At 43.1% G+C, this 27,861-nt stretch overlaps 1 protein-coding gene across 4 annotated transcripts in view; it reads right to left on the bottom strand.

Moving 5' to 3' along the window:
- Positions 1 to 27,861, bottom strand: part of GATA4 (GATA binding protein 4) — a 75,364-nt gene that overhangs the window by 21,445 nt on the left and 26,058 nt on the right. For all 4 annotated transcript variants that reach the window (XM_019733256.2, XM_019733258.2, XM_019733255.2 and 1 more), the window contains exon 2: positions 23,821 to 24,931. In XM_019733256.2, the coding sequence (XP_019588815.1) occupies positions 23,821 to 24,436 (616 nt within the window). In that variant the 5' untranslated portion in view covers positions 24,437 to 24,931. The remainder of the gene's footprint in view (positions 1 to 23,820; positions 24,932 to 27,861) is intronic.

The raw sequence follows: 27,861 nt of genomic DNA on the forward strand, positions 1-27,861 counted from the left end.
AGGGCCAGGAGACTGTGCCCCTCTTAGCGATGGATCTGCACAGTACACGTTTTACCTGCCAATGCCTAGGATCTTCTTGGTAAAATGGGCTGTTAGACCCGATGATCTAGATCTTTCCTTCTTTGAAAATGACCCACATTAATATCAGACCAAATGTATAAATTACTCTGCACCAGTGATGTTTCTATTACTTGTTTCTTTAAGCTGCAGAATCATTTCTTCAAAGAAAATCTTATTTGAGGGAGCCCGACGTAAAAAGACAGAGAAGTGCAGCTGATTGGGCAAAAGGATGTCCCAGACTCTGTTCAAATCCACCTGACATGGACCAGCACACAAGTGGGGGTCTTGAGTAAGGTCCTCCAACCGCTAGAGGGCGCAGAGGCATCGCTGCAGGAGTGTTACTTAGGACTCTCTACCAATGATGTGAATGGGGCCTTTCCACTGCTTCAATATCACAAACTACATTTATCAGACTTAAAGGTTGAGGTTAATAGGAACCAATTCCAGAAGAATCAGAGGTGGAAATGTTCACTAACAGTAATTTTACCTCTCTTGCTCTGGTCTCCACAAAACAAAACTGAAGCATTTGGAAACATGATTTTGGAAACCTCCAACTTGGCACTACATTCTGCCTCTTCTCGTATACATATTTTTTAATTTTCCCCTAATTTATGTTTAAATTGTATAATTCATAATTGCTATAAATATTCAAACAGTACAGAAGGATGTAACATAAAAAATAAGTCTCCACCATTACCATTATCTCATGCCCTGGAGGCAACAGTGGCTAACAATTTTTCTATTTTTTCCAGACATTTTCTATTTTATTAACTATAATTTTTATTTTAGAAATTTAGAAATTAGAGAAAAAAAAGTACCAAGAATAATATAACAATCTTTGTTATTGTCACCATCTCTGATCCAAACACTATTTTGAATTTAGTGTATATCCTTCCAATTCACTTTTATACTTTTATACACATATATATATAGACCTCTGAACATCATAAGTATGATTTTTGTTCTTTTTAAATTTACAGTATGCCTTCACACTGCACATGACATTTACAAATTTACTTGTAAAATATGAAATATTTCTGTAATTGAAATTAAAATGTAAAAACATTCCTGAACCCACCACCTAGCTTTGTCAAATCTCAACATTTTACCACTATTTGCTGCAGATATTTTTAAAGAAATAAAAAATTGCAGATACAGTTGATTCCCCTGTGTATTCCGTCATCCCAGTCTCCTCCTTTCCGCAGTGGAAATAACTTCTATCTTGAAGGTAATGTTTGATTCATATAAATGTTTTTACTCTTGCAATATGTGCATGTTTTTTCAAAAACAATGCATAATACTTTTGCATGTTTTAAACTTCGTAGAAATATTATGCTATATGTATCCCTCTGCAAGTTTTTTTTTTGCCTATTATTTTTGAGTTTTAATTATGTTGATACACGTGGAGCTACTTTGAGTTACTTTATAGTCTTCTAATATATTATCATATTGTTTTCAATTTTTGCTGTAATAAATGCTGTAACAGGCATCTTTGTACATACCTGTTTATACATGAGAAAAGTTTCTTTAAGATATATTAGACATGTTCAAAACTATATCCATAAGGGGAGTTATCACTTTGTGAGGGTGTAAATGTGTAACGATTCCATTGTTTTGTACACCTGAAACTAAGAAAAAAACATTTATATATTCATTAAACATGTATGTTTGGTTTTGGTGCTGCTTAATAAAGTATCAGTCAGCTTTTGCTAGGTGATGCTATAACAAGCAATCCCCACATTTCAGTGGTTTGTTATATTAAAGATTTATTTTCTGCTGTTCATTTTACATGGTAGTTGCAAGGTGGCTTAAGTTCTGCTATATGTGTGTGCTTCACTCCAGAATTCAGGCTGAAGGTGCAACTATCTGAGTCATACCAGCCTCGTGTCAGGGGGCAAAAAGTGATGTCAGGACCACATAATGGCTCTTAAAGCCTGGACTGGGAAGTTGCACAAGTGACTTCTACTCACATGTCATTGATCACAACAAGTCTCATAGGCAAGACTATGCTAACAGGGTGGGGGGTATAATCCTCCCCCAGGAAAAGGCAACTGGAAAGAATAGTGCCTCTGCCCTGAACACAAATGGGACCAGACCACCCAAACTCTTCACAGCTTAGTTTCCTCGTGGAAGCACATTTATTTGGACATTTTCCAATATCAGTACAGATCTACCTCAGTCTTTTAAGAGGATTTAGTAGTTTTACATTGTAAAGGCACATAACATTTACATTTTATTCCATGATACCCACAATTGTTTAGCTGTATTTTGATATTTGAAAGGATCCAATGATTAAGTCTATTTTCTAAAGATTATCTTGGCTATTCTTGTACAGTAACTCTACCATATAAATGTTATAATCAGCTTGACAAGTTGCATTGTAAGAAATCCTGTTGGGATGTTTGCTGGGACTGCACTAAATTTATGGATTTGTTTGGGGGCATTTGGAAGAAAGACTACTACTAAACATTCCAATCCAAGAGCATAGATAGTATCTTTCCCCATTTATTCATGCCTTCTTTTATATGCTTCGGTAAAGTTTTATAGCTTTCTCCAAATAGAAAGCCTACATATTTACCAAAGTTGACCATTCTTTCATCTGCAAATAATGAAACATTGCCTTCTTTTCCAATCTCATTTATTTTATAACTAAGGAAATTTATACCTGGCTGGAGATCTGACAGGTATAGCTCAGTTTTCCCCTCAATGTGCTCTGAATTTCCATTATATTTAACAGCATTTCTGTAGTTGGGGTATGAGTTGTTTCCCAGTTTCACTAGAGATGAAATTTTTACTTTATTTGGGGAGGAGGGTTCTTTTCATCTGATGCGTTGGTATTCAGGGAGGAAGGGGAGATAGCATACCTTTACTATCTTTCACAGGAAGTCTCCAGCCCTTCTCAACAACAGAGACATCCTTCTCAAATCCTATCAGTTGTTCTTCCTATCACTAGCTTGCCCAGCTAACCCAATGTTTCCATGGGTTTATTTGACAATAAATCACATCAGTCGTGAATTACATATTTTATCGTTGTCCTCCAGTATCATTTAGATCGTTTGGTATTATTTCATCCTTTTCTCCCAAACTATGTTTTGTTCCTAAACCAAATTATATGAACATACAGATCAGGGTCTATTTCATACTTTGTTTATTGGGTTAGTTTTCTTTCTCCTTTTTTCATTCTAGGCTCAGAACTCTGTACCAAGCAGGCATTTACAGAATATATATAAAGAAATGGAACTTCTGTACCCTGGGGGTAGCACGGAGCCCAGCTCTCAGTCTCTTCCTCCCACCCGAAGCATCGCAGCGGAATCCCAGGACCTCTGGAGCATATTTGATGGCAAAGGTCTAGTAGTTCAATCCATCCTTTTACAGCTTTCCCGTGCTTGGGAGATATTTTAGGAAAAAATGTGAAGTTGCCACAGAAAAACAATCTGATAGAACAAATTCAGGAGGGGACTAGTACTATCGACTCTTATATTAATACTGCTTGCATCTTTGGGGAGGGAAATAGAATGCAGTGTCAGGTGGGAGGATTTTTCCAGTTTACTCTCTGCTAAGCTTTTGCATTCTCTCTCTCTTTTAGTTTTACTTTCTATTTTTAACTGTGGTAAAATACACATAACATGAAATTACCATTTATCCATTTTTAAGTGTACAGTTTAGTAGTGTTAAGTAGATTCATATTGTTGTGCAATCCATCTCCAGAACTCTTTTTATCTTGCTAAATTGAAACTGTACCCATGAAACAACTTCCTTCTCCCCGAAACCCCTGGGAACCACAATTCTACTTCCTGTCTCTGAATTTGACGACTCTAGATACCTCGTTTAGGAGGAATACAGTATTTGTCCTTTTGTGACTGGCTTCTTTCACTTAGCATAATGTCCACAGGGGTCATCCATGCTGTACATATGTCATATTTTTGCCTCCTTTTAAAATGTATTTATCTATTTATATTCTATTGTTTAAAGGTCTACAATGTGATGATTTAATATACATATACATTTGTGAAATGACGGCCACAATCATCCATCACCTCACAGTTACCTTTTTTTTTTTTTTTTTTTTGGTGAGAACACTTAAGATCTCCTCTCTTAGCAACTTTTAAATATATGATACAATATTAACTATAATCACCATTATATCTCCAGGACTTATTTGCCATATAACTGAAGTCTGTGCCCTTTGACCAACATCTCCCCATTTACCCCAACCCTTGGCCCCTGGTAACCACAGATTTCCATGCTTTTTAAGGCTGAATAAATATTCTACTGTATATATTTTACCACATTCTGTTTATCTGTTCATCTGTCTGTGGACACTTGGGTTGCTTATGTAAATGTCCCCCTCTATGTAGAGGGAATTACAGACATTAAGTTGGATGTGAGGTCTATGTCCCTAAATAGAAATTAATACTGAGAAAGAAGGGAAATTCTAACCAACACAAAACCCTTTTGGCTATTGTGGCTCTCTCTGTTTAATCAATAATGTATTTATTCATCTTGACAAAAAAATAAGAGATCTGGAACAAATGTAGAGCTGTACATTGAACAGCAAAATAAATCAATCAGACCCTGACCACTATGACACCCATTTGCTAACCTAGCTGGGGACATTCCTTCCTCATGGCAGGGTCTTCTAGAAAGCAGCTCAGAGGTAGCAGGAGCTGCAGAAAAGCCAGGATGAGAGGGAAATCCCATGTCAGCAAGAGCCCCAGGGAAGGAAGACGCCCCAGCAGCCCAGCCCTGACGAGCGGTTCAGGTGCACGTATGGCAGCCTCAGCCTGCACAGTTCCCTGAAATGGGCGTATGCACCATCAGTGTGGCTGACACTCAGGAACAGGTAGGGCACTGGCCCAGGAAGTCAGGCTGACCTGAGTCCCGCCAGACTCAGCTCCTTTGTGGCCTTGGGCACCCTGTAACCTCAGTTTCTTCATCTGCCAATGGACATTGCAACTCCTGCCCGCAGGACAGTTGTTGGGAATAAAACAATGTCAGAGGAGAACAGCAAACATGGTAAGCTCTCAGAGTGTTTGCTGGGTCTCAATGCCACCATGGAATGTCACAACTTTCCTCGAAACTGCTCATCAGCTGGGAAGGCTGGACAGCCATGGATGGGGACCCAGCCTTTACCCTCCCCTTTGCTGCCTGTACCTCTGCCCAGTTGCTGCCCTCAGATCCTAAGGGAGGGCCAGACAAAGACCCCTGCTCCTGAGGGTAATAGCACCAATACGTAGCACCAATGGCGCTCATCCTTCACTTGTTCCTGTTTTTCAGATGGTCAGAGCTGGACGGGCCAGTAGATACCAGAGGCATCTGGTGCCAATTCATTCATTTTTACAAAGGAATCAGAAGCCTGGGAAAGCCCATGTGGACCATGCAGTTTCCATCAATAGTCCTTAAAAGATGGCCTGCTCACTTCCTCTAAGATGGATACCGAGTCCATATCACTCCTGCAGTAGAGACGGAGGCACAAGAAAAACCTGGATCTTCATTGCATCCCATAAAATCAGTCAGAGGTAGGAATGACCAGGAAGGTGCATATATTGGGTTATTTCAAAACAAACAAACAAACAAAAAACCCACAAGTAAGCAATTCCTCCTTTCCCTCATCTCCTTTTCCAAACCCAAGGATCTAGGAGCTACCAAGGTTAGGTGTTCTTCCAGGCAGCAATCCACAGCACAGTTGACTTGCCCCTGCTTTTCAGCAAACACAATTTAGCCCCATGATAATACTCGCCACAGGATGTGTGGTTCGGACCCCAGGAAAGACTCTCCAGGAGCAATTCAAAGGCGGAGGGGACCTCACTCACTCATTCTCAGAGAGCCCCAGAGGCAGACTCTTTCAGGGCTTCCTCCACAGTTCCTTCATTTCTGAATGCAACCCAAGTGGCTTCTTTGGTTTTTCATTTGTTTGTTTTTCCTTTTGTTCAGCTCTTGCTGGAGGCAGACAACTGGTTCCAACACCCTTAGAAGTATTTTAAAATATCCTAAAGCTATTACAAAAGTCACTCTTCGGATATCTACACCCCAATCATCCTCTGTTTATGTAAATGTGCCCCCCTATGTAGAGGAATTATAAACATTAAGTTGGATATGGGGTCTATATCCCTAAATATAGATTAATACTGAGAAAGAAGGTGAATTCTAACACAAAAGTTTCCTTTAATCCAACTTCGCAGCCTCCTGTGCAACCTAACCCTTTATTAGTGGAACTGAAAAAAATCTTACTTGAAATAATATCTCCTTTAATGATAATAGCAAACATTTATTAATGGGTGACTAATGGCTAACACATTTAACACACTTACTGCATATCAAGTGCTACACTTCCTATTACAATACTCTGTTTAGTAGCTTCTATTCAATTCTATGGACGTGAAAACTGGGAAACATCCTAAGGGGTATTTAAAATCAGCTGTCTGACTCCAGACCTGCTCTCTTAACCACAAGACTCATCTGCCACTCCTTTATCAGTTGCCAAATAGTAAAAAGTTGGAGGTCCCAACAAAGAGTATAAGCAAAAGTTCTGAAAATGATGGGGGAAAGTGTGGTTAATGGTCTCTGCCGTCACCATGCACAGCAATCTAGATGGTCCGTTTGGCCAGCGCTCCCCTCCCCAGCATCTGTCCTCTTCATCCTTCTCCGCCCACTGCCCCCTGCTTTGTCCTGGGAAAAGCGTCCCCTTTATTAATCCCATTCCTAGAGATGTGTTTACACAGGGCAGGAAACTTAATATCAACATTCCCCGCAGGAGAGTGTCCTGTCACTTCTGTAAAGCACTTCAAGCCGGCAGAGACCAGCCTCCCAAATCAACAGGCACTTACGCCCTTTAAACAGTCTGATGGGAGAGTTTGTTTCTACAGAGAATCTTTGAGTTCCTGAGCCCGTTTGTTATGATGAGTTGAGAGGTGGTTACCCACATACACAACTCGCCCTGGTGCCTCAAGAGGCTCTCTAAGAAGGATCTCAGGGAATCTATTCAAAGTGGGGAGGAGGGAAAACAGTGCATTTAGGCACTCAAACTTGGGAAAGGACAAATTTGATGAGTGAAATTCTGCAAGTCTCTATAAACTGGCAAGGAAAGATTGTACTGGATCTGCTCTGGGACCAGAGCAGTGATAGGATGTAAAGACTTGGGCGGGGGAGAGGTGGGGTGCACTTACGAAGCCCAAGGGGTACCATCAGGCCCCGAGGCAACATCACAGGATCAAGGAATAAGCCCAGGTAGATTTTACAAGGTGAAACATGAGGGCACCCAATTATCTATTTCTTAGCTTCCTTGCTCGGCTCCTATTGCCCAGCACCTCTGTTACCCTGCCCTGCCCCACACTGCCCCTTCCCCTTCATCAGAGGCAGCTCTGCCAAGCTTGTCTGGCCCTGGCCCTCTCCCCACTACCATGGGGGCGCTCTCCTGTTCACGAGGCTTCAGAGTGATGACCCCAGACTCCAGCCCCTGCCACCAGCCTCCTGGGCCTCTCACTTGCATGCCCCTCCCCCATGCCTCAGACCCGCCACATCCAAAATGTTAGTCCCACCCCTATGTGCCCTGTTTCCTTGTTGTTACCTTTGAAAATACTACTGGAGTTTTCGAGTCTCTTCTCTCTCCCTCCTGGCCTTTTAGGTTTGGGCTGACTTTGCATGATTCTTACAGCCCCTCAATCTCCTCATGACCCCACACCCCACTCCTGTCCCACAAGGTCCCTCTCCCTGTAAAACTGATCATGGGTGGGGACATGCTCATCTTTGGACTTCTGCCCCTCGGGTCCCCGTTAGAAGGATGGAGACTCTCCTTCCAGTCAGTGTTTCAGTGGGCTCATACTGCAGGTATGAACATGGAGCCAAAGGGGCCGCGTACTGCATGGTGAATTCCACACTACACATTTTCAGACAATGAACATTTATTTAGTATTTACCATGTAATTGTATCACAGGCCCCAATGAATGCGGTATAATTCTTCCAGTCTAATGGAACCATGATCCAAATAAAAGGATAGCACCATAAGATGCAGTGCGAACACTAGCCATGTCTGATTCTCAGGAATTCTGCCTGGAGGAGCCTTGACCGCAGCTGCCAGCAGAGACAAGCCCACACTGAGATTCCAATGAGAGCTCTCATCCCAGCTTTCATGTATCTCTGACAAGATCCAACTTCTGCTCCTGCTCTGCCACCAAGAGGCAGTGAGACCTGTTTTCTTTAATGGTCCCTTGTTTGTTTCTAGTTCTTCCAAAGTCAGGTAAGTGAGAACAAGAGACAAACGTTGTCTGTATAAAAGGCATTATGAAATTATTAGGGTAGAGCGAAACAGTGAGACCATCAGATACCAGATGGATTGCCAAGGTCATAACTGTTAACCTCATGCAGCACTTGTGAGCCTGGGTTCCAGCGCCCTCGCCCGTCACCACCATGACAGACAGCAGCAAGTCTCTCCCTCTGGTCAACAACTGGACTCAGAAGCTCCACTTATCCTGGCCTTCCCAGCAAACACCAAGACTCACTGAGCCGAAGTGGTAAAACCCAAGGGATTCTCCAGAAATACAGTCGAATCTGCTCTTCTCTCCAAAGGAAAGCCGTCACATAAGAGCCTCCCAGTTCCTGCATGGTGCCCTCCCTGGAAGTGCCATTTATTTTCCAGGCTGCCCCAGCAATCAGAGACTGCCCGACAGAAGGGGGAAGTAATTTATCAGATTTTCCAGCCCTCAGGCAATGGAGGGGGCTGAAGAGGAAATATGGGGTGAGAAATTCTACTCAACAGATGACTCAACTCTCTATTCAAAAGTTCCTCCAGACTTTTTCAATCCAGCAAGTAAAGGTACTGGGGGGAAAGGGAGTATGAATTCCTGATGGGGAGGTAGAATCCCATGGAAGTGAAGGCCGTCGGCCTGGTCCACATGGCCGGCCTTTGATGTCAGGCCTCAAGTCCAGGACTGCTGCCTTTATCCAGTGACCCATCTGCTACCCCGTGTCTCCGCTGCCTCACCCCCATTCCCACCAGGAGATTACCAGCTAAGCAAAAGGACCACACTGTCTAAAGAGTGATTCTCCTTGACAACGTGGAAGAACAGCTTAGAATCCAAAAGAAAGGCAGCAAACTTCAATGCCATCACTGGACGGGCAACTTTGGGAGGACCCACTCCCCAGCCCATGTAAACTGGGAGGATGAGAGGTAGATCAAGTTGCCTTACACATACCACCCACAGCTCTTTCTCCTCAAATTATGGCTGAGGGGCTCAAGGGAATGATAATGACCCCTGCCTTCAGCCATGCCCTTCTTCGCCCGTTTGGCCTGCTGACTTCCCCTGGCCTTTTCTTTCGTGTCCTCTGCCATTACTTACTCCTCTCGGCTAAAGAATGCTGCTGCCAGTCTCACACGGAGTCACCTGCCTTCTGCCTCCGCGCCAGCCATCGCTCTCTCTCTCTCACTCTCACTCTTGGCCTTACTCCTTCACAGTCATGTTGGTCCTCTCTGCAGAAAGCCCCACACCCCTCTGCCTGATTTGCAAGTACCTCCACATCTGGCCCCAACTGCCTCAAGCTTGCCAGTCCCTAATGGGGGACCACGTCCGCGATACGGGTGACGAGTCCCAGGTGATCCAGTGACCATCTGGAGTGGAGCACTGCATGGGGGGGCTAGGAGCAGAGGGAGGCCACCATGAGCTGGAATGTAGGTCAGGTAGTTGAAGAGGAGTCCAAAGCCAACAACTAAGAATACTGGGTGTAAATCCAGTCACAGGCAAGGAATGACCAAACAGACAAAACTGGTTCCAGTAATCAACTGTTAGTGAAAGTGTTGGTACTGTTTTTATGAGCCTCCACGGATGCTATGGCATAAAGCAAATGAGGAATTATGTTGGGGTTGCTGAGAATGGGATTTTTGGTGGGGGTGACAAGATTTATAGAAGTAAAGATGCATGAAAGATGTAAAACAGTGAAGCTGTCATGGAAAAGAATATGATGCTTCTTCAAAACCACGCAGAATTACCATGCAATCCAGCAATTCTACTTCTGGGTATAAACCCAAAAGACCTCAAAGCAGGGATTCGAACAGACATTTGTACACTGTCAAACAGCAACATGTGGGTGGAAGAAGGGATTCTATGGAAAGTAACCTCACAGGGGGATTGACCCTAAATTCCCAACTGGACAAGTCAAGCCTCAGGCGTATAACTTCTTTAGTAAAAGGTCATCTTGGCCTTAAGCAAGCCCTGTCCCTTGTTTCTGTGCATCAAGGTTAACAAACCTTTGAAATAAGTGTGGCCAGCCTCAAGAAAAGCACATACAATCTTAAGTATCCTGCAATCCAAACCCCACCTTGCTTTCTCCCACATGCATGCTCTCTTCCTTGCGTTCCCTCCCTAATTCAAAATGCATAGAAGCTGATGCAAACTGTCATTCTGGGAAGCATTTTTCTCAGACTGTTGAGATCTTAATTCCAGGCATAGCCTCTGTTTGACTCAAATACATTTTTATAAAAATTCTCTACAGGTTTGAATGTTATTACCTCAACAAGCATTACTCATCATAGCCAAAAGGCAGAAGCAACCCAAGTGTCCATGAAAAGATGAATGGATAAACAAAATGGGGTAGATACATAAATTGAGTATTATTCAGCCTTTAAAAGGAAGAAAATTCTGACACAGGGTACAACATGGACGAATCTGGAGAACATTAGACTAAGTGAAATAATGCAGACGCAAAAGAATAAATACTGTATGAGTCCACTTATATGAGGCATCTACAGTAGTTAAATTCATAGAGACAGAAAAGAGAATGGTGGTTTTCAGGGGCTGGGGAGAGTGGGGAATGGATACAGAATTTCACTTTGGGAAGATAAAAGGTTCTGGAGCTAGATGGTGGTGATGGTTACACAACAATATGGAAGCACTTAATGCCACTGAACCATATACTTAAAAATGGTTAACATGACCGATTTTATGTTGTGTATATTTTGCCACAGTTTAAAAAAGATGCATAATGGGAAGTAAAAGCCTTTTAGACCTAAATTTGAATTGAAAGTATTGATAGCAACACGATATATTTTATCTTATCTTTGGGTGGGGTGGGGAATTTCCTAACTCTCTGTATTGAATGACTAACCCAATACCCAAAAGCTCAGCTAGGAGAGCCAGCTCTAAGAGTGCTGTCCATAAACCATTTCTCACAAAAAGAGCCAAGGCTTCTTGGAGAAATGGCCAAATCCAGGTCTGGGTGGAGGAAATGCATAAGAAGAGTTGGGAACATTTTGTAGCATGGAAAGCAGGAAAAGTTCAAACTAAGATTTTATCAAAAAACAAAACAAAACAAGAAGACAACTCAGGAACCAATTTGAACAAGCTCCCACTGGCAAAGGTGGGACACAATCTGAGCATCAATTAGGACAACTACACATATCAAAATATATCACGCATATTTAAATCCACAAGTTCCTAATGATACCAAAAAAAATTTCATTTGATTGGTAATTTTTGAAGGATGCAAAGAGAACTAATTCATTATTTGAATACCGAAAAGTAAAGTGAAAACAATAAGCATTTATCCTGTCTTTCATATACAAGCTGTAGCTCAGAGTCACCAAATATTTGATAAACTGAATTTTTTATTGTTATAGATGTATTCCCGCTAATAAATGAAGGAGTGAAAGCATTAGAATGTCAACATTCACAACCTCTAATGAAACAATGGCTCTAGGCAATGGCCATTAATGGCTACTAAATATGATCAAGCCTATTTTTTCCAATCACAGATTTACATGAAAAATGGGACAGAGGAGCATGTTAAATGTCATGAAGGGAACACAATTCACAAAATCCAGGCTGTGGGAAATTCTACAAGAAAAGCCCAGTATCTTTAGCAAATAAATATATTGAAAGAAAAAGAAGAAAGGGTGAAAGGGAACCTATAGATGAAAAGAAACTTGAGACTTATCAATAGAGGCAACATATGGACTTTATTTAGATTTTGATTTGAACAATCTGTTAAGGAAAATTAGACAAATGGGAAATTTGAACACTGATTGTACATTTAATATTAGGAGTGATAGTTAATTCGTATCAGAGTGATACTCGCACTGGGGCCATATTGTTTTTAAATGCCCTTCTATCTTTTAGAGATACACACAGAAGTATTTATAGATGAAACGATAAACTGGAATGTCCTTCCAAATAACGTAGTATGGGGGAAGGGAGGGTATAGATGAAATACAGCTGGTAATGAGTTGATATTTGTTGAAGCTGGGGGATGAATAGTTACTCTCTACTTCTGCATATGTTTGAAATTGAACATACTTAAACATTGTTTAAAATGCAAGAATTGAATTTAATGTCTTCATCTTCACCTTGAAGCCTCCTGGTGCTCTGGCTAATCCAACCTACAGGGTCTAGTGATGCATACCTGCATGAAAGTGCTTTCCTCTGTAATTATCTACATTCCTAGTCAAGGCCACTCCAGGCACCAACCTTATCTTTAGAGACAGTGCACACGGAAAGTGGGATTACAAGAGGGTGGGACTCAGCCTCTGGGGGCAGATTAGCCACACCCCTCTTCCTTCTCAAGGCAGGGAAGGGAGGACCTGGTTTGGGAATGAGAATCGGCCTGGATTTTTGCCCCTTCTTTCCACTTCAGCCTGGACACAAACCAAACTGCCATGCGGCGTCCTACTGCTAACGCACATATACATTAACTCCTCCAAAATATCCTTGTACCATGTGGCTCCCTTTCCATCAGAGCTCCTTCTCTAAGTGGGGACAGGTACAGAAATACAGAGGAAAGGCAGGCACTACATTGCACGAGTGAGGCCGAAACAAAACAAAACTGAGAGCCCCCATTTGTAGCCTTTCTAAAGTGATTCATCCAAAATGCGACTTGAATCCCGCCACGCCACTGCTCTACTTTCAAGTTTTCTCTCATCAGGTCCAAGTCCAAAGCCTTTAGATGCCTCTGCTTGCTTTCCAGCGTCATGTCCTCCCACCCTACACTGCAGAATAGCCAGATTCAAGAGACATTCTCACCTTGGAATGTCCTTTCCCCAAGGCAGCAAACCAGCAAACTCCTAATCACCGTTTAGAACTCAACACAGGAGTCCCCTCCTTCAGGAAACCTGGTCTGCACTTCTGGTGACAAAGCCAGTTTAAGAATCCTAAGGGCTCCTGTGGAACGACCCCACTATTGCTCCCCATACACTGTCTAAGGCTATACCTTTACTTTTTATCTCCCCAATCACACTGCTAGAAATACAGAGACCAGCTTGTTCATTTTTGATCTCCAAAGCCGCACAAGTGCCTAGCTCACAGGAGGCAGGCAAAAATATGTGTTGGCTGGCTGACTGATGACGCAAATGATGTGTCTGGGACTGGTGTTTGTCACAGAGCTCCATCCTCCATGGGTCTCCATGGCCGCCTGGAACCTCAGACACTGGGTTTGGTACGGAAAACCAAAACCAAAGAAACAATAAACTCAGACCAACTCTGAGGTCACTTAACCCATGGTTTCCCAAAGTTTTTACATTTCAATAGCTAAGTATTTTATCGTGTATAAGAAAAAATTAAGTTGGGCCATCAAACCCAACTTTTCACAGATACTGTTGCTTAAAATGAGGCAGGCAGCAATGGAAACCTCCTCTCCTCAGACTGCATGAATTCAAGTTTGATGCCCCGCAAAGCTCATGAAGGTTACGTGTTACTATGGTAGCTTTGGTATGAGGAAAGATAAAGCCAACATCACCTACTATCATGGCGCAAGACTCTGGATTTTAAATTTCCCTAAAGGGCCCTGGAGCCGCCCTTCTCACCGTGCCTGCTCCTGGCCTGATTCCGTAACTTTATAAATTCAGATACTCAAGCTAAGAGAGGCATAGTAAGTGGTCTAAAGTCATCCAGCACAAAAATGAGAGCACAGGACTAAATCCCAGAGACCTTCAGTGCCAGACTGACGCATTTGCACCTCACTAATCTCACCTACAAAGTGGGTTGGAAGCTACTGCTCACATTTCCCAGCAAATCAGAGCCTCACAAATGAACACACCCTGCAACTGGTCACCTCACTTCAAGGGGCAACCATTTAAAACTTATAACTCTGCTCTAACTTTAAACTGGCTCTACATAGTATACTATAAGATTGAAGAACTATGTTTTTACCCACAACTCTCCCATTTGATTGACTATTTATTATTGGCAGTTCTTTCAGTCAATTTCCCATTTTTTGCTCTATTTGAGGGATTGTCTTCAGGAGCCAGTCTGAGTCACTAATCTTATAAAAACTGTCTTCAGTGATGAAATAACTAAACAGTAACTTTTATGATTGTTTAAATGTGTAGATACACACATACCTGTATATATACGGTAACTAAAAAGTCAAAGATTAATGCCTAACAGTGGTTATCTTTGGATGGTATGATTACCAAATATTTGTGCATTGGTTTATGAGTTTTTCATTTTTCCATAATAAACATACATGGAGTTTCATAAAAGAATAATTTTTTCTAATACTGTTTGGAAAAAAAAAAAAAGTTCGTTTTTCTGAAGCCATCTTTGACCTGGAAAACATTTTCTTTTTTCAAATAAGCAGTATTTTCCTATTAAGTATACTCCGTGAGAACCACATTCTTTCTTTAGGGTCAAGTTAAGTTCTCTCCTTATGCTAGGGAAAGGTTTTATTTGTTGTTTGTTTTCCCCGCCTACTCAATTTTGAGGGGTAACCTGTATTATTGCCTCTCTTTACCTGGTTTGATTTATGGTCTTGGAAGTCAGGTCATTCTTTGCTAGGTCGAAGAAAAAAGAGAAAAAAAGTTTCCCCACCTAATACCTGATAAAATATCTGAAAAGGTCATTGCAGACCTTGACAGAAACACATACAATTTCAACCCAATCTGATAAAACAGCAACTAGAAAACTTTTATCAGAAGCAAATGTAACTTGCCATTTCCCAGCTCAATTGACTGAACTTTATTTTTATCTGAAATGACAGACATCATAAGATAGGAAAAGCTGCAGATAAGAAACCAAATTGAGTTGTCTTGAATCAGATCCGATTGTCTGCCCCCAGTTCAAACTCCCACACCTGCTCTGTACAGGTCAATGAGCCTCTTGGCATGGTCCCTGAGGGGTTTGGAAACATTGCAAAAGTGCTGAACTTTGAGACTTCAGCGTTTATTCTGTGATTATAATTAACCTGCTCACCAGTTGCTATCGATCAATTCTGAATGAAGGTGATAAAGTTTGACTGGATTTCTAGAAGTAGAAACGGAGATTTAAACCGGGAAGAAAAAAGGAAGATTAAAAAAATAATTTAATGACCTAAGTCAATTTTAAGAAGCAAAACTGGATCTGTGATTGGCTTAATAATCCTCAAAACTGCCCACCAAATTGTGGTGGTAACCCCTCACTTTCTTATCCTCCAAAATAAGTATATCTGTGACTATTCAACACGGAGTGAAAGAGCCCCACATTGCACACTTGCAGAGGTTTCTCAATGACTTTAAACATATGGAATGGTTTACCTGCCTGAATTATATTCCTCCTTTGGGGAAAAAAAAATTTAAAGATATGAAGTCAATTTGGGGGTTTCTGCAAAAGGCTGAAGGCCAGAAATCCAAATTCCCTTCATTCAGATAAGAGGCTTGAATATCCGGGCTCAATTCTGATTACAGAGCAGTAATAGATAAAACCGTAGGCCCCCTGCCAGAAACGAGAAAGCTTCCACTGGTGGCTTCTGTGTTCAGCTCAGACCGATGGAGCACTTCCGGCCTGGAGTTTCAGTCACTGTCTTGATCCATGACTCTAGTTCAGTCTTTATCAAAAACATAATTACTGTGCTTTTCTCCCCTCCTTTCTCGGCTCCTCTCACAAACACATTTGAATCTTCAGAGAAAGGGGAATATAGAGATGGTTTTGTTTTCGTTTAGGAAAGGGATTTGAGAGAGCAGCATGGTTTTGCTCTTCTGTAGCCAATAGTCTCCCCAGAGTGAGAATCCTCCAGTTTGGAGGGTCTGAATTCTGGGAAATCTCTCTTTAAATTCCCTGCACACGAGGCTGAAAAGGAAGTTTGTGCAAGGCAAGGATTCCTACTAACATTGCAAGTTCCGCAGTATTGGAATGAGATGGAAGGTTACTTGGGAAGACATTGCACCTGTAAAGACATTGGGGGGAAGCAGGAAAACACAGGAGAGAAACGACACAGGGGAGAGGGAGCAGATGGAGAGACAAGTAACAGAAAATCCTAAAGTTTAATTGAGTCCTTCCACCGCCACGTACTCTGGTTCTGAAGGGATAAGTGCACATGCAAAGTATGGTAAATAGGGGGAAACCTCAGTCCTGGAAGGGGGTCTCACCTGGGTTCTAAGCCAGAGCTGCTGTTTCCTACCAGTGGGGATTGGGGCAGATTACTTACTCTTTCTGAGCATCAATTTCCTCTCCTGCAAAATGGAGATCACAGTATCTACCTCTCAAGGACTTAAAAGTCTCTGTCACCTGACAACTTCTTCATTGAGCCTTGATAAAGGATCCAACTTACTATATATAAATCGCACATACATAATGCAAGATACAAGTATATATATATATATATATATATATATATATATATATAGTGCAAGATACAGGCTACTAGCCCTAAAAAGTTGTTAGCTAGTTTCCAAACATTAATGTACCCAAACTTGCACTTATTTTGTATAAATTAACACAGATCCGAGGTTATTCCTATTATAACCCCACTCGTATTATCTTCCCTACCTTCTTTAGAAGGAGACAAAGGACTATTTCTATAGATAGCCAACAAAATGTTTAAATAATCCTTCATGGAATGTGTTATGTGAAACCATGGTGCGGACCACAGAAGGTCAATATAACAGAGAGATACCCATCCCCAAACCATGAGAGCTTTATTCCCTGCATCTTATTCGGGGTGTGCAAGCCAAAGAAGACACCTGCGGACAAATACCTGTATGTTTAGATGTCAAAAGGCCCCCTTAACTTCTTAAAAGCAGCAGCTTCCCAGGGCCTACAAGAATTGCCCTCTTCTAGAGCAAGGCAGTGATAAAACCAGCAGTCCTGTCTCTTTCTTATGCAAACAAAAAAGCAGCAACATTTGCAACTGGCTGCATCTCTAAATTCCATACAACTCAATTGTCTTAAAAGGACAGGCTGAAAAGAATTGGTTAAAAGACTTACCTCGCCCTGGAGGAAGGTAATTTGTTTTTCTAACACAATCCCATCACTCTGGGAGGTTAGTGGTGTGTGGGATCCAGCCCCAGTATAACGTGAGGGAGAGCTGCTCATACCAGGAAAAGTCACCAGTGTAAGTGCCCGTGAGGCAAGCATCTTACGAAGCCAGGTCAGTGTGGGAGTGGGGGCATCTGACAAGGGCTGACTGAGATCTGCTACCTGTAGACATTACTGTGAGTAGGATAAGGGTGTTTTGTTTGTTTGTTTGTTTGTTTTGTCCTCTCAGTAAAGCAATCTGTTGGATAAGCAGAAATCAAAAGCCATATTCAATAAACAAAAACTTGTCTTAAAGTACTTTTCCTGTGCATTCATAAACTAAGAGGGAGAGAGACTTTCAGGAAGTTAATTCATGAACACTGTCTCTTTAAAAACTTAATTGGTTTGATATTTTTTAAATTGGTAATATATCCACATGGTTCAAAATTCAAAAGGTTCCATTTGCACCCCCACGTTTCACAGCAGCATTATTCACAAGTCAAGAAGTGGAGACAAATCAAGTGTCCATGACGGATGGATGGATGGATGGATACAAAAAATGTGGTATATACACAAAATGGACTATTATTCAGCCTTAAAAAGAAAGGAAATTGACACATGCTACAATATAGATGAATCTTGAGGACATTATGCTCAATGAAATAGCCAGTCACTAAAAGACAAATACTGTATGATTCCACTTACAGGAGATATCTAAAGTAATCAAATTCACAGAGACAGAAAGTAGAGTGGTGATAACCAGGACCTAGGGAGAAGGAGAAATGGGGAGATGTTTAATGGGTATTCAGTTTGTTTTGCAAGAGGAGAAAGATCTGAAAACCTGTTTCACAACAATGTGAATACACAGAGGGTGCCAAAAACATGTATACACATTTTAAGAAAGGAAAACTGTATTAAAATTGTACTACTCAATATATACTGATAACAAAAGAGAAATACAAGTCATGTTTGACTTCTGCAATTACAAGAGGTGTTCAAAGTGGTTACCATCAGCATCCAGACACTTCTGATTACGGCGAACTACTGCTTGAGCAACGTTGACCAAAGTGTCTACTTGTATCCATTTTTTTGGCACCCCCGGTACTTAATAGTATTGAACTATACACTTTAAAATGCTTAAGATGATAAAATAAAACAACTTTAATCCCCTATATTTTAAATGTATCTTCTTGGTATTTAATGGACTAATAAGTAAGCACAGAAATGACTATTAGAAAATGATTAAGATGTGTAAAAAAATTCAAAAGGTTCCAAGGCATATACGGTGAAAATCCTTTCCCACCTTTAACCCTCACCAATGCCCTTATCCTCCCCGTGGGCAATCAGGGTTACAAATTCCTTGTGAATACTACTTCCAAAGATAAGTTAAATATTTCCAAATGCATATAATCTTTTCTTCTCTTTTTACACAAATATTGTGACATTTACACATCCTGTACTTACAAATGTCTTGGTGAGGACTCCATACTATTACATAGTAAACTTCCTAATTCTTCTGCCTCCATGATATCCTATTGTTTGCACGTACCACATGTATACAAACAGTCCCCTACTAGTGCACATTTAGGTTATTTCCAATTTTTGTTATTATGAACTGTGCTACAACTAACATGTGCCAGTATATTTGTAGAATAAATTCCTAGAAGTTAAATTTCTGGGTCAAGGGTATCTACTTTGTAATTTGTGGGCTACCAGCAAGGGCTTTCCATAAAGGTTGTACCAATTTACACTCCCACCCACAGGTATCCGAGTTCCTGCTTCCCCACACCTCAGAGTATGTTTGTTTTCCTAGCTAATTTAACTAAAAAAAAAACCGGGGGTTGGGTGGAGGATACAGAAGAAAGTGTTATCTAAAACTGTCTCCTGTGCATGCATCATTTCAACCTGAGTGCTTAGAAAGTGCCTAGCAAATGTGGCCTGACCTTTTGATGAGACACACAATTGGGCAGGTGACAGGTCTCACTAGAAGCAGTGACACACCCCTGGCCACCCCCACACACCTTTCCCATCTCATTGGTTCTCAACGGAGCACCACAGACCAGCCCCAGCTCTGACTGACCTGCTCAGGGTGGTAACCGGAAAGTTAAACAACTGGTTTTCTTAAAGACTGACAAATCATTCTCTAGCCAAACACGCTACTTCAGACTTGATCTCACAAAGTTCCCTGTATAAATGAACTGGCTTTGAAAACCAACTGGCCTCATTGATAAGCAATCCCCCAAAACATTTAGAGAACACTTCAGAATTTTCCACCGACCTACACCAAAAACAAACTCTTAGAACACGGCGAATGAGGCAAAGCTTTTAAAGAAACCATCTGGGCAACACTGACAGATTTACATATGTTTCACTGTGTTGGTATTTTTTTAATCAACCCTTAAAATGATTCAAAATTTTTAAGCTCCTTGGAAAATAGCTTGTTTCTCTATTACACAAAAGAATTGTTATTCTATAATAAAATATATTTTCATAGCTCTTCCAGTAATATCTGCCACAATACTATTAATATTTCCTTCAAGGCATATTTATGTATCATTTCTATTGTCTCCTTTTTAGCCTTAAGAATTTACAAGCATTAATTGGTACAGAAATCAACTTTATTGTGGCATAATATACATGAAATAAAGTACTCCCGTTTTAATAGTATATTTCCATGAGTTTTGACAAATCGCTATACCTGTGTAACCACTGTGACTGGGTCCTTTAAAAGGAGACAGCTACTATATTATCCTGCTATACCTATTTCTCATGCACACAAACAAGCAATTCCCTGCACCGCTCCACTGGCAGATGGCAATGCAGTCTCTCCTTAAGAACTTTCAGTGCCCAGAGCTTTACTATGAAGACAAGCCATATTCCATATTCCGTTTCAACAACTACAATCACGTGTGAGAAAGTGTTCTTCTCAAACCTGATACCTGCTCACCTGGAACAACATAAAGTTAGAAGGCCACAGACTTTTGCCTTTTAGATATTTGTACACAGTCACTCTCTCCCTCTCTTATCAACCCTGTGACTTCTCCAATCTAAACAGCTCCAGTGGTTTCCCAAAGTTTCCAGAACCCTCTCCTACCCTGCTCACTCTTCCCTGAGGCTCCCCAGTTGGCCTCTTAAGCTGCCATTGTGTGTGGTTTGACCGGGGCAGAGTACTAAGGCAAATGCCTCCTAGATCTCTACTCAAATATTTGCTAAGTGCCCAGCATGTGCCAGGCACTTAAATATGAGTAAGACTCTAGCTGCCCTCAGAAAGGTCACATAATTCCACTAATGTAGCCTTAGTAACAATTTCAGCAGTTGCTGTAGGGCCGAGGCTCATACTGAACTTGAAATGAATTAAAGTTCATAGACATTGTCAAGGTAGAGTAATTCCTTCCAACCCAAGTGCAGGGCTTTACAGAGGCCCCTGTTACCTTTCATTTCTTTGATTTTTGCCTATTTCCAATAACCAACAGAAGAACTCTGGCAAGATATATTACCTATCGTTAATACTAAGGCAGTTAATACTTTGTAGAAAAATGACGGTGTTCTGTTATTTCTCCTCATTGAAATTAAAAACAGTTTCTGAGTGAAAGGTGAGTTAGTCTGTGAGGCTTTACTATGGTGATATATTATTTAAGCAAAAGCCAAGCTGTATTGTATCATTTCATGGTACTATACAGTGAGACGGTAAATGAGGGCATAACTTTTTTTTTTTAATTGCAGGTATTTTTCCTGGCAAACTCCTATTCACCCTGCAAGACCAAATGCAGATGGCACTACTTAGGAGAAGACTTCCAGATTCTTACACAAAGCGAAGAACCACATCTGTCTTCTCTCCTTCTCTCTCCTCTCATTACTGTAGCATGCGCTGGGTCACTCACCATTTTCATATCTGTTTAAGGTAACCAAGCATCCCCATTTGTTGGGAATGGTCCCAGGTTTAGCACTAAAATTCCCAAGTCCTGGGAAACCCCTCAGTCCTGAGCAAATCAGAAAAATTGATCACTCTACATGATGACGTGTGACTGCTTAATAACATAGCCACCATTTAGGAAGAGCCAACGACAAGTATTTCACAAAAATTACTTTATTTTTCCAATTTAAGACAATACTAAAAGTAGTTATGATTAACCCACTTAATAGAAAAAGAGAGGAGACTGAAAGAGGTAAATAACTTACCCAAGATCATAGGGGCCCCTCAAATTGAATCAAGGCTTGCCTCAGTCATACCACCACATTGTGTTGCCATCTGAGGGCCTGGTGGCAACCCCACACAGCAAGTTGTCAATAAATACCATGGAACCAGTAATCCCTTATCATCATCATTCTAGCATCTTTCTATCACTCAGCATCTGCTAATATGCCAGGGTTGATCCTTGAGAGAGTTACTGGGCATTTACAGGAGGATCCATGCGATGGGAGCAACATATAGAAAGCCAATTTACATGCACTGCTTTCAACTTAACTTGCTTTTATGTAAGTGCCACCTGAAGACGTGAATGCCAACAAATTCACCCTGCCTCACGTTCCCTCACAGAGATAACGGAAGCTTTCATGACTGGCCCATTTAAAGCACTTGGCTATGTGCAAAAGAGAAAACCCAGCTGTTAGGCAAGACCCAAGGGCTGTCTTCAGGTGGGACAGAGCACAGAGTACCACAAGACAGGCACCACCTTTTGGCAAGGAGGTTCTCCTAGGAGGTCAGCTTGCCATTTGTTGACGCTGTAATTTGGGAAACATTATTTACTCACACCCTCTTGCTTGGTATGGGTTACATTTTAGGATATAAAGACTCCCCGCGTTCACTCACATAGTGCATTTTTTTTCACATGGTTGTGGTTGCCATTCTGATGACCAGGAAGTATCCTCCATCATTGGCTTCTCTTTTTTTCCCCCCTAACCAAACACCAAATTCATGCTCCAGGATTAGAGGAGTTAGGAAGCAATCGCCCCACCCCCACCTCCAAGTTAAAAGAAGCAGAACTATGGGGACCTATTTTAAAACAGAAGTTCTAGCAAGAGTTCTAAGAATGCAGAGCCAAAGCGCCCCACCCCCACGACCCCACTCCCAACACACCCACCCTAAGCCGCCATTGTATGGAGATGTCACGCGCGCTATCTCTCGGAGGTCGTCCCCAAAGGCTCCGGAGGAGGTGCCCCTCCTCTCCTGGGGTGTGCCGTCTGGCTCCCCCGCAAGGGGGAGGGGGAAACTAGGAGCCACAGACTCTGCCTTGGCGCCACATCCACAGTTAATCAGTTTACCTGGGATGTGTATTTGACTGGACCCCCCTGGGGACCTTCCCTGGCCACCCAGGGTCAGAAAATAATTTAAAAGCTCTTCAAAGCCGGGACACTTCTCGGAGCCAGCCCAAGAGTGGAAACCTGCGAGGAATAGGCTTTACTCTTCAAAGTGAGAACAAATGCGAAAGGATTTAGCACTTAGTAGGTAGTCAATAAATGTTAACTTTGTTTCTTAAGTCTGGGCTTCTCCCGTACAAAAGTCATCTCCATCCACACCGATCCTGTCCCTTCCTGAAATTCCACAGGACCAGAGGTCGTTTGCATTTTTAACTAGTGGTTGCCACTTCCCTTTCCCTCCCAGACCAAAGCAACTATGCCTTTTCTTAGACTTCATTTTGTTCATGCGAGCAAGGGTGCACACGTCTGGCGTCCTCCCCAGGTACGATATTCAAAGGAAATCTTGTGCCCATTAGGATTGTTATTTTTAACCCCAGCCCTCGGGATAAGCGGAAGCTCAACAACACGTGGATGACATGACAAAGTCTCTGTTTAAATCGGGCATTATAAAGAAGCCCCTCCGGACTTCCCATCCAGGACCCTGACCAGGCATTCATTTAACGCACCCCTGGGCGCATCTGCACAATTACACAATAGGCTCTGGCCCCGAGGCACCCACAGGGTGCCGGCCCCAGTTCAACCCATTTCCATCCTTCGGGTCCCTCCTTTGTTCCTGGTGTGAAATCTCCGACAGGAAAATCATCTGCCATCGGGAGGGATCCTCCAACTGGGCCACCAAATGGCCCAGAAGATCTTGGGCCCAACCCAATGTAATCAGATCCCTGCGGAGGACTCCCAGAGAAGGAAATGGGGGCACAAACCCGGAGATCACTAGCGCTCTCCACCGAGGGATCCCGGGCTGCTCCTTGTGGCTGTCCCTTGAGCCCGGCCGCCTCCCGCAGGCACCCACAGATGGGCGCCTGCCCAGGTGCACCGCAGGCCCAGATAGTCCCGACGTCTGGGCTCCTCGCAGGACGCGTTCAGACCCTGCCACTTTGCAGTCTTCTTTCATAAAAGAATCTAGAGGGCAGGCCTGCCCTCACTTAACAGAATCTGGGCTCCTTGGCGTTTTGACCTTCACGCCACCATCGCCCCGCTTCGCCAACTTGTCATCCAGTTTGCTTTCACCGGAAACTCACGCATCCCTCGCCCCTGTCCCTGCTCCCTTCAGCTCCCTACCCCTTGTAAAAATTAAACGCCCCAAACAGGGTTCAGAATAGTCTCTGTTCCGGTCCCCATCCCGCCCCAGTGTTCTCGCTCAGTACTCACCGAGATTGGGGTGTCGGGCGGCGGGGTTAGCGCGGCCGGGCAGGCTATGCAGGACCGGGCTGTCGAAGGGACCGGCGGAGGCAGCTGCGGCCGCGGCCCAGGAGGCACCTACGTCGGCCATGTAGGCTGGGTAGGGGCTGGAGTAGGAGCCGGCGAAGCCTGCACGGCCGTACTGCTCGCGGCCGGTCAGACCCGCGCCCGCTGCACCCCCACCACTGCTGTAGGCCGCGGCTTCCCGGGCTGCGGCCGCAGCAGCGGCAGCTGCCAGGGACCCGGTGGTGCCCGGGAAGGAGAAGCGCGGCGACACGGGCGGTGGGGTGTAGGCTGCTCCCTCGGCTCCCGCCTGGCTCCAGCCGGGGCTGCCCTGCTGGGTCCCGGGCCCGGCACCCGACGCGGCCGCACCCGAGCTGCCGGCCGAGGTGGCTCCAGACGCAGTACCCGCGCCTCCGCCCTGGAGGTAGGACAGGCCCAGCACTGAGGAGGGCACCCGTGGCGTGGGCACGTAGACGGGCGAAGACGCAGCGCCCGCGCTGTGCATGAAAGCGCCGGGGCCGCCCGCATCGTAGGCCCCCGGAGGGGGGCCGTGGTTGGCGGCCATGGCCAGGCTCTGGTACATCGCTGCTGGGAGCTCTCAGCTTCTGAGTCCTTTTTCTCACTCGTGGGTCAAGGAGCAATGTGCGGAGAGGAAATAATAATCACACACAAAAAAAATAATGTACAGGTGAGTGGCTGTCACAAAATAAAGATCAAAAATCGAATGTTTAAAAAATATCCCTCAAGAATATGTACGTATTAAATCCATCATTGAACAGAAGATGCTAGACTCTTGTTTACTCAGGAAAATCCCAAATTGAATTTTTGGTTGTTCCAGGAGCTGGTGGAGGAGGGGCTGAATCCACCCTAGGGCCTGGAGGTCCCGAGCGCCTATGGGTGGCCGAAGATGCGGGGTAGGGTCTGGGCTCGAGTGTGCAGCACGGGCCTTCGGGTCACGCCGGGGGCTGTCGCGGCGCACCGTCTTCAGGAGACCGCGGCCTCGGGCGCAGGGCGCGGTAGGCTGGCTCCAAAGCCCAGGGTCCGGCTGGTTCTTTTCCTCTACGCAGTAGCCGCGGTCCTAATCAGGAGGAACGACAGAAGGGAGAAAAGTTCATCATGAGCTTTCAAAGCCCACTTTCCCTATGCGTGGTTGCTTATCCCGCAATGCAAACGCAACAGCTTTGGAGGCCACGCGGTTCCAAGGGAACCTGCGGTCTTTGTTTTGCGGAGGCCGTAGGGTCTGGCTGCCCCAAGAAATCCTCGGGGAGGGGTTTCTTGGAGATGCAGCGGCTTCCCGGTTATTGGACATGGAATTATTGGTTGTGATCTAGGCCATTTTTTTTTTTTTATTGCTTGTCAGGAAGGACTTTAATTGTACCTTATTTTTCAAGCATATTATTGTCCCAGTATTTTACACGTCCAAGAGTTTCGGATTCCAACGGAGTGCCCGGGACCCAAGAAATCTCGATCATCTCCTCTGTTCCCTCACCTATCTCTTAGCGCACCTGGCCATGAAAGAACTTCCGATTGCCCATGGAAGACAATAATAAACTTCATAAAAACCAGCAACCTAAGAAATTTTCATTTGTAGTATTCTCTTTTAAAACCAGACATAGAGTCGATAAATGAGTACAGGGTCTGCTACAGTTCCATGAAAATGATTGTGAAATCTCTTGCCGATACACTATATACCATGTGGACATCAAATCAGACAAGATACGTCTTTCTGGCAAATAGTTATATTTTAGAGATTTTGCAGATTGGATATTAAGACCAGAAAAGTGAGAGGAATGTACACGGTCACTCTACTGAACTACTCACTGGACCATTACAATGCATTGAATAGGTTTTTCATATAGAATCGTTGGTTCTGGAATTAGAACACCAATGAGACTGCTTGGGGCAAAGAACAGTTTGTAGCACTTGATTATATCCTTGTATCCTGTGTTTTGATTTTTACCAGGCAATTTTTCTGATAAAATAAGAGCTCCACATTCTGAAGCACCTGCTCTGTTCTGGGGCCTTTTCTCCACACTCTACTGAGTAACAGTGTCTCTCTCCATTTTACAAAAGAGGGAACTGAAGGGAACTGAAGCATCGGAAAGTTCTGAAACTTGTCGAAGATCAAAGTACAATTAAAGGGGGTAGGGAACAGGATCTGTAGGGTTCCAAGGGTTTGAGGCTGTCCACTACATTCCCACTTTTCTCCTTATGAAGAGGCAGCTACTCCTAACAGTGGTTTCTTTTTCATTTCAATAGGAGACTTACAAAGATATTACCTGAACTATGTACTAAATCCAGGCTCTGGCACTTACTGAATGAATGACTTCAGACACTTAAGCTCTCTGTGCCTCAGTTTTCTCATTTTCAAAAATGCAAATGTTAAAGATATCTATCTTATAGAGTTATGATGAGGATTATAGATTAACATATGTAAAGCACTTATAACAGGGTCTTATAAAACTGTTATAACAGGCACAAAAAGTTCTATATAATTGTTGATTATTATTATTATTGTTGTTGTTGTTACAGATTTCTAATGTAAGGCACCATAAGAAAGTGCCTCAGAAGTAACATGTACTATAATAAATGGATATCTTTATTATTGTAAAATTTTTCTGGGTGTGGAATCTCTAGTACACATTATATAATGCTTTTAACCATTTTTGCAACATCACTAATAATAATGGAATTAATAGCACTGTATTATATAGTCACATGTTGACACCTAAATGGTTATTATTTACTTTCAAAGCTATACAACAAATTATTGGTTTGGTGGACATTTCCCTCCAGTTAGACATTTGGTTAGAGACAGAATACAAAAAATTTGACCTGAAATCACCAACTTTCCCCTTTGAAAATGAAGGCGAAGAAATGAATACCTCATAGGAATTTCTGGGTTTCATTAAGTAAATATATAGATTTACCTTAATAAAATGTACACAATTTAATTTTTAAATCAAATAGTTGACCTACTTCATTGTATTTTCTGTAATGCTCAACTACTGCAGTTCTAAAATATAATGTCGTTTTTTTCTCACATAACTGCAGGAAAAGAAGATTTATAATTCTGTAATCCAACTTCTAATATACATACAAGCTTTAAAATGTAAGCGCTAAAAATGCCGTAAATCTAACAGTCTTTCTTACATTCTCTGCCTTTTTAAATGGCTGATACATTACCTCAGGATTACTGGACAATAGAAAGTAGAGAAAATACCCCTCCATAGGTTTCTGGAAAGGCAAGAAATTATCTTTTCCTTTAAAACGACTCTTGCTTGTTTCTGCAATTGAGCCCCAGTCTAGGCGTCCGCTGAGGGAACCCAGCGAGCCTCCTAACAATGGCAGAGTAGGTCAGGCCTTCCCGTGGGGGCCCAGGCCTGCGCCCCAGTTTTTCCTCTCCTGATCACTCATCCCAGTTCACCCCAAATTCAGAGGCCGGACCGGAAATGCTTTCCAGTTTCGTGATTTAGCCCATAGTCCCCTTTCGGATCTATTTCTGAGAGCTGGAGGATCCAGAGCGCCAGAATGTTCGCGTTCATTTACAAGTCACTCCTGCTCTTTCCGCTCAGCTGGCGCCTTCGCTTTGCGCCTGCTGCGCAGAAAACTTACAGACGAACGCACTCAGAAGGGTAGTGGCATCACCCTGTCACCGCAATAACAACTTTCTGTCTTTAAAAGCTTGAAACCTGCTCCTGGCTGCCTGTTCCTTTTCTGAGAAACACAGGAAATACTTCCCCAAAGCGCTTCCCCAACCTTCCCCGCAGCGCCAGCCGACTCCCCCAGGCCGTGAGTCCCTCACTATCCTCTTCCCCCGACCGAAAGACCCCTCGTTCCCTCAACCTGGTGGCATTTCACCATTCGGGCATCCTCCTTTCCCTTGGGTGACCCCCCAGACCAAAGCCAAGAAACATAATATCGTGGATCCGGGCAAGCAATCCGTGGCCAGAGGAGGGACGTCACTCTCCCCTCCGGGTTCCGGCTCTCAGCTAGTGTCACCCAGAA

Source organism: Rhinolophus sinicus, linkage group LG07, assembly GCF_036562045.2.
Source record: "Rhinolophus sinicus isolate RSC01 linkage group LG07, ASM3656204v1, whole genome shotgun sequence".
Taxonomy (NCBI): domain Eukaryota; kingdom Metazoa; phylum Chordata; class Mammalia; order Chiroptera; family Rhinolophidae; genus Rhinolophus; species Rhinolophus sinicus.